Source organism: Patagioenas fasciata, chromosome 2 (genome assembly GCF_037038585.1).
Source record: "Patagioenas fasciata isolate bPatFas1 chromosome 2, bPatFas1.hap1, whole genome shotgun sequence".
NCBI classification, from domain to species: Eukaryota; Metazoa; Chordata; class Aves; order Columbiformes; family Columbidae; genus Patagioenas; species Patagioenas fasciata.
In genome coordinates this window covers 23,190,958-23,202,170 of record NC_092521.1, presented here as the reverse complement: position 1 = coordinate 23,202,170, position 11,213 = coordinate 23,190,958, and the positions used below count along the sequence as shown (strand labels likewise).

Sequence of the window (11,213 nt, the reverse complement as noted above, 5' to 3'; positions counted from 1 at the left end):
CGCCCCAGCCCCGCCGCTCCCCACATGCGAGGGGGAGGGGGCTCTACCTGTCCTACCTCGGCGGCTGGCTGCGGAGCCGGGAGAGGGGGGGAAGGAAAGCAGAATTACCAGTAGCTCTGGTTCTGCCGTCCCGGGCGTTCACACACACCTTCACCTGCACAGACCTGAAAGTCCAGTTCCGCCAGGGAGACGGAGGCACCGGGAAAAGGGGAGAGAGTTCATTGGATCAAACATGTCACAAGAGACGGACAAGTAAGTGATCGCAGGCACGCCGCTGCTCCCGCTGCGCGGGGCCGGCCGGCCCGTCTGGCCGGCTCTGCTTCCCCCTCTTCGGTGGCGGACGCGGACCTGCCGGGACGGCCCTTCTTCCTCCGTGAAGTGACGCCGGACCGGGCGGCACAGCAACTCCCACAGCGCCCGAGGACAACGCTGCGGCTCGCTGCCCCCCACCTCGCTTTCCATCTGTTTGTGGGGCTTCGCGATTTTTTTTATTCCATTTTTAGATTTTTTTTTTTTTCCCCTCTCACCTCGAGGGTCCTATTTCGGTAGGGAGTTCTCCTCGCCCTAGAAGAGCGGAGCGGCCTCCGCCCGCCGAAGGCCCCGGACGGAAAGTGTTTCTCGGCTTTTGTGTTAGTGCAACAAAGGGCTTTTATCGCGGGCCGGTGCCGAGCGGGCAGGGTAGGCGGCCCTCGGCGCCCCGGGCCCGTCCCGCGGGCGGCAGGAGGAAGGGCCGCGGTTCTGCCCGGTGCTCAGCAGCCTCGGCCGTCCCAGCTGCTGCGTGGGGCGCCTTTAGTCTCCGCGCCCTGACCTTGTTTTCCCGGCGGGACGCCCTGGCGGGCCTGCGGCCGCCCGGAGATCGGTGCCTCCGCCCGGGGTTAAAAAGTAACTTTTCTGGTAGCGGCGTCGGGGCAGGTGGAAACCACCCGCTCCCGCCGGCTCGGCCGAGTGCACGGCGGCACGGGCAACAGGCCGCGGCGGGCCCGGCAGCAGCGAGGCGTGCGAGGCCCGGGGAAGAGCGGCGAAGTGGGCAGCCCCCGTGCCTCCTGGAGGCGCCGGGGGACGCCGCCCGCAATCCCGGGGCTCCACGGGTCACGCAGCAGGATCGGGACGCAGCCAGTGTGGGCTCGGCGGCCGAGCGGCCTGTGCCGCGGCGGGGAGCGGCGCCGGGAGCTGTCGTTTGGCGGGCAGGCCGCGGCTTGCTGTTCTCCTGCCACCCCAGCGTCTGTCCGGTTCCGTCAATGCTTCGTGCTGATGGGCCCAAACTTGGGGGTTATTTTTATTTACCCCCTTCCCCCGCCCCCCCGGGTGCGCCCTGGGGTAAAGCCCACGTCCGTGTTCCCGCCATGGTGGCTCCGTGAGGGCCTGCTGCTTTGCCGCGCAGAGGTGCCGCCGTGAGGCAGCCAGGCAGGAAAGCCATTTTCCCTGCTCAGGTTATTAGTGTTTCTGCAAGGAGGCGGCTGGGTAGAGTAACGGGGAAAGGAAGATGGAGGGCAGGAGATCGCAGAGGCCCAACAGGAGACGGCAGTTTTGTTTTACTGCTGCTGTGGTGCAGGTAGGGTGCCCCAGCCATGACTGTAATCTCAGCTACGGTCGGCACTGCTCAGATGTAAGCCCTTGTTGGGCTCCCCAGGAGCCTTTGTGGCAAAGGAGGCAGAGAGGAGGAGCCTGGTGTTGGAGACGTCGGCTTGATGACAGCCTGCCTGTCAAGGAGTGAAAGAAAGAGATTATCCGACAAAAGGAAACAGCAGGATTGGCTATCCTGATAGGGAAGAGACAGGACAGTTCAGAGAAGAAAGATTAAAAAAAAAATAATTTTAGTTCTGGCGTTTCTGAACATCAGTTGACAGTGGGATAATGCAAAGGAAGTTACTGACATGAAATTGAACTGTTTGTGGTAGGAGTTGGGAACAAAGTGGAGCTTGAGAGTTCATCTGAGTGGGGATGGGTGCCTTAGGTGTCCAGATAAGAGCAGTAAATGATTTAAATGCAAAGAAAAGAATAAGGACAGAGCCCTGAGGGATGCCGGTGGGGCAGGGAGGAGCACCTGAAGAGCAGTCATTGAGTTGGGAGGGGAAGCAGATTAACTGTGAAAATGCTGAGAAGATGCAGTGATTGAGGGCAGTTCCAGAACTGCACAGAGGTGAAAGGGGCCTGTAGATTACTCCTTGGCCAAACCGAGTTGCCAGTAGTTTCAGGAAAGGGTCAGAAATGAGGCTACAGCAGATCAAGGTCAGTTAACAGGAGTGGAGTATAGGTAAGGAGAAAGAGCAACTTCATACCCCAGTCAGTTTTGAAGCAGTAAACCAGTGTGGTGGAAACCTAATTCATGTGAGAAACTAGGGCAAAAGGGTTCCCTTCTGAGTCTAGGATGCTACTAAGCTACAGGACTATCCTTCCTTCCCAACAAGAACAGTATGGCATAGGTGTAAGCTCCTGAGATGGGAGCATTAATGCCCTTCATCCCCTGCTCTGTGTAGTGCTGCTGCCATTACCACTGTGAGGAACTTAAGAGCACTGTAGGGCACGTACCCTCAAGTAACAGCACTTCCCCCATTGCAGGTATGTCTGTGATCTGTTTCTGGTTAAGGTGTTTAGATAATTCATAGGTGGTAGGTAAGAGTTTGAGAAGGAAATAAAGAGTAAAGAAATTTCCTGGGCTTTCTATATACATGTGCAACATGAGAAGGCAAATAAACTTGTTTTCAGAAAAGATGGCCAGGTGGAATGAGATGTTAGTCTGGTGTGGAAAGTTTGGATGGGAAGGTTTTTTGGTGGTTTTTTTTTTTTTTTAGGTTCTAATTATATTTGATTAAAAGCTAATCCAGAGAGTACAACATTATTCTCCTCTACATGGCCTCTGTTTTATTTAAAAACAGATTTTCCCTACAGGCAAGGCTGGAGAGGGAAGCTCATTATTTTGAGGTCAGTTAATTTGTCAGTGTCATTGGGCATGTTTTTGTGGGGTTTGTGCTAGTAAAGTGGTGATATAGAGGACTAAGCAGCCGAGAGGATATAGAAAACATGGTAAAATACATCTCCGTCTCATCCTTCAGTGGAATGTGTGGATTTTTCTGGAGAGGTGATACACCCCCGCTGCACAATGGCTCTGCAGGGCTGTCTGCAGTGTCCCTCTTTGGAGGAGGAGCAGGGGCAGGGGTGCTGTAGTGCCATCTGCACCATGAACTTTAAAGGAGAAGGATGGGCAGTCAGGTGAAAATCCTAAAGAACAAGTTGATTCTAATGCTAACTGAGGAGCTTGGAAGGGGAGATTATCCTTAAGATAGTGTGCATATCTCCCTATCTTTCCCTTTAGTCTTTCTGCCTAAGCTGGGTCTTGCCTGCTTGCTTCTACAAACTCCTATGGGTCAGAAGAGATAAGGCATGATTTCACATGCATTTTTCAGAGGTAGTACTGAATTAAGCAGGCTATGGCCACTTGTTCCAGCCTCCAGTCCACCCTTTCAGCTGCGTCAGTAAAGCTATTTGTGCAGCTAGAGAACTGTGTCAGGGGAGCGTTGGGTTGAGAGGAGCCCAATCTCCTCTTGGAGGCTATTTTTAAGATCCATTTTTCATCGGTCTGGGTTCTTCATACGCAGAGGGGGTGCAAGCAAATGGCAGGTGTTCAAGACTGCTAGAACTAGAACCTCTGCAGAAGGAAATGTGTGTCCCTGCCTCTTCATGGACATTTTGGAGGTACATGCAGCTGCCTCTGTTGCCATCCAATTCTTTGTGCCATTGCAAGGGGACCCTGTGGATTGAATGCAGGCCAGGGCACACAGAGTAGGGAGGAGGGCTATCTCCTTTTCAAGTTGTAAAGATGACTCCAGGGTTCACTTCTGCATTTATAGGCTGAAAAGTTCTTCTTACTGTAGCATACAGAAAAAAATTATCACCACAGAACTCCAGATTAATGGCTCTAATGCGTTAGTGAAGCTAATTGGTGACCTTAATAATTGTGAGACTTAAAAAAATTTCAGAGATGGCCAGTACTCCTGTGAATGAGGAGCAGCAACTGTGCAATCACAATTTACCAGCCTGGTAAATGCCAGGGTTGTGTCCCCTCTGCTCCTGGTGTTGTGTAAAGTGAATACCACATTGGCTGGGACTGCAGTTGCATGAAGAGCAGGCTTGGTAGCAGGCCCGAGCATGCTGGTCGCTGTAGCTCTCCTGCTAGCTGCCAGCTGCATGACTGCCTGTCAGCCAGACCAGTCAGGCTCCCAGCACCCCCAGTATGTGTAAGAGCTCCTTGGGACACCAGGTAAACTAGGCTGGGGCATACTAAGATTGGCCACATGAAGGAGGACTTGGGACAGCTTGGCTCTGCAGCTGAGGATGTGCTTGTGAGTAAATAACTGAGGGGAGGGCGAGCCTGGAGGTGGGAATGGGTTCAGACCTGCTCCCGTGTTGCAGTGAAGCATGTTCACATCCAGCATGATACTCAGAGGTGTCTGTGGCAGAAGTTGATTTTGGACTCTTCACAGAGTAATTTTGCCTTGGTTTCCTACTTCTTCCTCAATGTATAAATGTAGGTGCTGCTCTCATAATATTTAACTTGAGCATCTAGCACTATAACAACAACGGGCATTTATAGTTTACAATGTGATTTCGTGAACTCTTTGTAATTTTTTTTTGATGGCCAAGCATATTTCTCATCAGCAGATGTTGAGTGGTGATTAGTTCACAGACTACTACTCAGTTATTTTTTCTTTTTTTACACTGCTGAATATCTGGATAGAGCATCCACTGAAATGAATTTTCCAAAGTGTTACTCATCTGGGAATGAATGAAGAAACAGGAATTAGAGGTGTTTAGTGCTTGCACTTTTCAGATGTCAGACATGCTGTCATGGATGTTCCCCGGAAAACCATCTCTGTGCAAGGCAGGTGGAAAATCAGTGTGCAGAACCTCACAGAACCATAGGCTTAACTGAGAGGAGTAATAAATCAAATGGCTACATCTCCCTGTAACACTTTGTATCTCTCTAGTGCTGAAGTCTAAGACCAGACTGAAGATCAAAGCAGAACAGGAGGGAGGGGATTTTCCCAGGTCACTTTCTTGATTATGGTGATCGTGTAACCTCTTCCCTGTGGAAGGGTCAACAGGGACATCATCATCATTCTCGTTCTGGCACGGACATATGAAGGGCAAATGATATTAAACCAGTTGACATTTGTTGTCAGATATTTTCACAAATATTAATCCAGTGCAGACCATTGATGGTTACCTTAAATATCTTTTTCCCATGGTTATAGAGCAGCCAACTAGCCTGCCCTTTTTTATACACACACGTACACACAAAATGGCACTTTCAAATGCTGATCTAGGAATTAATCCTGGGATGAATCTTCATTAGCTTTTTAATCAGTGATTGGGACAGTAGTAACTAATTAAAATAACTAATTATTTCAGACATCCTAGTATACCGGGACATTGTCCTATTCTTTGATAGTACTAACTTCATAAAGAAGAGAACTGTTGCTTATGAAATATTCAACCAAGGAAACCATATTAAGTGCATGTGAACTGTGGAGAAGTAAAATATTGCAACATAACTGCAGCTTGAGAATACATCTTGAACCTCAAAGATGACATGTATTTGTAGATTTGATAATTTTCCTAATTGTGGGAGGTAACAGCATCTTCCATTATTCTGCGTTTTAGTTCTGTAAAGTATATTTTTGGTTTTGTTTGCTTTTTAAAAATATTCATGGAAAATTTTGACTCCCATGGTTGCTCAGTTGTTGAATTTGTTTTCTTTCTGGCTGTGTAAAAAATTTCATATTCTGAAAAAAACAGCCATCAGTGCTAACCGTGCAGTAACTATTCCATTTCCATTAACTCTGTGGAAGCAATGAATGAACAAGGGCCATGGGGCCAAGGGTCAGGTTAAACTGCAGCAGGTTTGGAAAGCCTTGTCATGACCTGTTTTTAATTTTAAAGCATACTGCTGGCTACTTCAAATCGGCTAAAACAACCTTGGGTGCTCTGCATGCTGATAGTACGTATGCTTCTTAGCAAAACAGTACGAAGCTGCTAAGTAATTACTAATTCTGATGAACTCTCTTAACTGCTGCAGTAATGTGAGCTCTGGAGTATCCTATTTTTTAAAAATGTCAGTGTTTTTTACAAATACGGTGAAACCTGCCTTTTAATTTTTTTTTTTTTAAGACTGTTTTCTGCTTGGTTCAAAAAAACAAACCAAACCGAAAGTCCCCACAAAACAAACAAAAAACCCCAGGCAAACAAAAAACAAACAAAACCCAACAAAACAAGGGCAACAGGCTACTTAGTCCACTAATAACAAAAGGTTGTCTGGTAGAAATAATATTTAATTTGAAGTGAAACAAAAACAGTCTCTGAAATCATAGGTTTAAAAAGTCTGTCTTGGGGTGAGTAATTGCCTACTTGAACTAGTCCTCAGTAGGCATTTACTATGTGTATTTAATCCTTGTGTCACGTTTCTTTTCCTGCCTCCACTTTGACATACTTAATAATTTTTTGTCAATGTTAATGAATCACCTATTTGTTTTAATCTTTTAAATCACTATTACATGCTCAAGTTATTTTGGTTCTGAGTAAAAACAAATAAAAATTCTAGTAGGCATCTAATTGTTGAACTAGTCTGTTTTGCCAATTGCTGTTTCTGCTCTCAGTATGTTACTTTACTTCCTCTCGGAGTATTTTGTAAAGGTAAAGTAATTTCTTTTAATCATTTAACATGTGTAATCTTGCTCAGATTTGTCTTGTGCTCAAAAAGGATAATTGTCCCAAAATTGCGAGAGTCCCAAACCTGCATTCATTAGTAGACAAAATTACTCAGCCTCTTTAATGAGTTTTTTTTCCTTGGTACGGACTGTTGGCTGGGCCAGAGGGCGTCACATCTTTTGTTTCCTTGGTGGTCTAAATGCTTTGATTTTCCTTCACTCTCAAGTCATTTGTATATTTATATGTCCACCGATTTGGGCTAAGTGTGTTTTGGAGTTGTGTTCGTGCTTCTGGGAACAATGCGATTGTCGGCTGTGAAAGACGTAACACCAAGAAACATGTGTCATAATTTTCCTGTTCGTTAAACATTTATGCTCCTTTGTAGTTTTAACGGAACACTATTATCTAATTGAAACAACAATGTTGCTGACTTTTTAATTATACTTTTGGCAATAAATCCTGAGGAACCTAAACTCTTTTTTTAACTAAATAAATCAAAACTTGCAGTGAGTCACCCATGTGGTGTGGGGTTTTTTTTTGTTTGTTTTGCTTTGTGTCTAGGCAAAGGAGTGTGCTGTGGATAGTGAAACTGGGCTAGCCTTAGAATCTTTAAAACATGGTTTCAAGTACTAGGACTAGCTTTGATTTATACTTCTTTGTATAATGAGCACAGAGAAAAAATTATGATCTGGAATCTGAAGTTTGTTAACTTACCCGGCTTCTATAAGATCTGTCCTTAGCTGCCTTTTAAATGGGCATAGCAGTTGGGTTTGTGCCTGTGAATTTGTATGTATGTAAAGTAGTTGTAAGACAAATTGTATCCGCATCTGTTCTAAATCTGTTTTATAAGTGGCCTTATAAGTGAACTGGGAATTTTGTAAGCGTAAACTAAATTTACAAAGAGCTTTAGGGCTACTGAAGCTCTTGTAAATGATCACACTCTGCCCTCCTTAACTGTATCAAAACTGAAATGGGAGCTCTTTTTCCAGCTGTTGGATGTGGCTGGAGCATACTCCTATACTTTTTGTCATACCAAATGAAATACAGGTGTTCTTGAAGTTCCTCGTTTCTTACTTTGCACTGGAGGAAAGGCTGAGCAGATGGGTGTCTTCCCACAGCACATGGAGTCACAGCATACTGGAGCCAGGTCTCTCATCTGGACAATAAAGAGACCAGAAACTCGATACAACATGGTGTGTGGTGCATGTCTGTATGCAGCAGAAAAAAGTAGTCCCTTTGGCTAGCGTCTTGTTTCAAAGTTAGTATTTCTCACAGGGTTTCCCAGTTGCAGATAGTTGCCCTGTGCACTTCCCTATCATCCAGCAAAAAAAGGAGTTTATGATAAATATCCTATGGACTTGACATGCTGTGCTGGGAGTCAGGATGACATGATGTCAGGATATCTTGCCTTTTCTGGTCATTTGGTGCTAGAATTTCTGTGTGCTTTATAACAGCTGTGTGGCCCATAGTCTCCCATCCCCTGTCCTCAAGGCACAGTCTGCAGAGGATGCTGTGCAGATGTGCTTGGTACTCCTGTCCCACAGGTGTAAGAACAGGCAGGCTCAGCCCTGGGCTGAAACCTGGGAACAAATGACACTTTATTCCCCAGTATCACCAACTGGATCAGGATGTAATGCTGAACATTTGGTGGAGGAGAGTAGGATGCAGCTGTATTTGATGCAGCATGGCTATGTTGGCCTGCTTTAAAGTCTGTGGCAAATGTAGCAATGAGGTTGAGGACTGCATAAACTTTGCAAATTCAACAGAAAGCTCTTGAGCATCAAAATTGGCTGAGACTGGCAGGCAGGAAATTGTGTTTCTGAATAAAAAGCAAGCTCAGATCACCATTTACCTTTCACCATTGTCAATGGGCTTTCTGATTCTATGTAAGCTAATTCACAAATTGCCTCGAGTTGGGTGAGAATTTGCCTGTAGTAGGATTTTATAGCTCCAAGTGCTGGCTGTTGAAAATTCATTATCTCTAATCTGAAGAAGAGCTTGAAAGGCCATCCCTTTCCATTCAGCTAATTTATTGACATTTAGTGCAGTGTACCTCTCCAATTCTCTTCCTGCAGTAACTGAAATGAAACAAAGTGAGCAGAGTTTTCGCCATCTCTGTTTATACACTACAGTTGCATAGGGTTTTATAAAATCCCATAATCTTAATTTTAAATAAGTTAAAAAATATCAGTGTACCAGATGCAGAAATCACCAAAACTGTATAAATCTGGAAAACTTATGTACATATTTTGTTACAAAGCAAGCACACAAATCACGTAAGATGGTACAAACAAGAAAATCTCTACTAAACGGGGAAAAAAACCCGATTTTGCAAAATAAAGGCCATCTGAAGTTTAGTTTTGACATAAACACTCAAGTAGCAGGGCAGTCTGGCTCCTAAGCTAGACTATTCCTTCAGAAAATACCTTTCATCCTCACATACCTATAAATTAAGATACATAGCCACCTACTACTGTTTAACATAAACCAACCGAAATCTATTAGGACCTGAACTGATAGTTTGAAAGAAAACATGTACTTTTTTTAGGCACAAAGTATCCTCAATTGTTACGCTGTATCTCCACAGTAAAGTAATGATGTGTTTTCCACTTTTAGCGGTGTGTCCATCCACCTTCAGGTGTGCTCCGGTCCACAGACATCCCGACTGCCGTGCAGCGGGCGGTGGCTGCACCAGTGCGGAATGGCCACAGTCGGGATTGGGCTGGTTCTCCACTCTGGGGCAGGCTGGTTTAGAAGATGTGCCTGGGGCTACAGCAGATATTTGGTGATGTTGCTGGGCAGGTTGAATGGGAATCTTCTACTTTCAATCTTGGGCCTGTTTTCCTTCCTCAAGTGAGTGGTTCTCCATGAATGTGGTCACTGATGGATTTGCAGCTTTTGATAAGATCCATAGATGTGTTGATAATTGCAGGCTCCAGCTGAGGCTTTTCTCCAGTGAGAATGCTCTCCTGTTTGACATAGGTGTCACCCTTTGTCTTCCCAGTGGTTCAGGTGCCACCAGAGTCAGTCTCCTCCAGGCAACTGCCTGCTGTTATCACTTATACAGCTGGAACAGCTGGGCTTGCCCTGGCATGGAAGGGTGCTTGACAGGACCGAGGAGCTTAACTGTGCAGAGCCTTGCTCAGGAGGCTGGGTTTCTGTGGCATACATTAAAATATATTAATCTCCTCTGGTAAAGGGGGACTTTGCTACCTCTCTGTCTCATTTGTCCAGGAGATTCAGCAGTCGGGGAAAAGGAAAGGGAATGCTTGTGCACACACAAGTCTCATTTCTTCAGAGATACCTCCCTCCTATCCAAATGACCTCAATTAATAGAGTTTTCTTGAAGTCAGCGCAGTTGTTTTGGCTGGCTGCTTTGGATATAGTCTTTGAAATGATTGACTATGTTAAATCATGATAATTGGGTCTGACCATTAGCCTCCCACAGAGCTGATTACAGGGATGGGGGTGATGAGGAAGTTTTTTATTTTTCTTAGTGCTATTGTTTCAGTCTGTTTGCAGAGTAAACACAATGAGTGTGTTGGTTGATTATGCTGTAGACCATCTCTCAAGCCAGAGAAGACGGATATTTATTTTTTAAATGTGAAAACCTGGGTTGCAGAGAAAATGGGCTCTTGGGGAGATGTTGGGGAGACTGTGGATGTATGCACTTTTGCCTTTCCAGCCATCCCAACTCTTTACTTACTGAGTGGCTGTTCCTAGAGCATTTATCCCTTTTACTTTAGCTTCACTCCACCACAATAGCATACACTACCTCTGAGAACTCACGGCTTTAACATGGTCTTGACTGACTTAGAGCACCAGAGATTGACTCCTCCCTTCCAGCATTTCTGCAGACAAGCACAGCCCAGCTCTGAAAAGGTGGGTTTTTAAAGGACATCTCGGTCTGCCTGTGGTGCTCAAAGATCAGTTATGACTATCGCATGGCTTTGAGTGCTTCGAGTAACAAAAGGCAGTTATTGATTGTAAGGGAAGATTGCTACAGGAAGGAGAGTGAGCGGTATTTGTGCATTGCAATGGGCAGCTGCCCATGCGGTGAAACAGCCTGGGTTTAGCTGAAGGGGAGCTTTGTTGAGGAAAGGAGAATCCTTGCCTGGAATAATTGCCTCTGAGCCAGGGAGAATTGGCTACTCCAGAGTGGGAACAGGCCCTCAGCTACCTCTGGCACAAGCAGCGGGGCTGTTGCAAATCTGATTTGAGCTGCTAACAATAAGGCATTGAAAAGGCAAGAGGACCTAGCAGTTCTCTGCCTTTCCTTGGGCTCCTGATCTCTGCTTCAGCTTCGTTTGCTGAAGCAAACCTGTAACAACACAAATGTATATGTGGAAACAAGAAGGACAAAAGTCTTTCGAAGAGATGGCAAAAGGCCAGGCAGAAAAATAAAGGCCCTCAGAACAGAAAGGAAGCTTCTAAGAATCCAGATATTTTAGATGAAAGGAAAACAGAATCTGTCCTGTAATTGTTTGCTGTATTTTGTGATATGATGC

The 11,213-nt window shown here is 45.7% G+C and overlaps 1 protein-coding gene across 4 annotated transcripts in view; it reads left to right on the top strand.

Annotated features, from left to right (window-relative positions):
• Positions 1-151: 151 nt before the first annotated feature.
• Positions 152-11,213, top strand: part of GRHL2 (grainyhead like transcription factor 2) — a 71,025-nt gene continuing 59,963 nt past the window's right edge. For all 4 annotated transcript variants that reach the window (XM_065832846.2, XM_065832848.2, XM_065832847.2 and 1 more), the window contains exon 1: positions 152-252. In XM_065832846.2, coding sequence (XP_065688918.1) covers positions 233-252 — 20 coding nt within the window. In that variant the 5' untranslated portion in view covers positions 152-232. The remainder of the gene's footprint in view (positions 253-11,213) is intronic.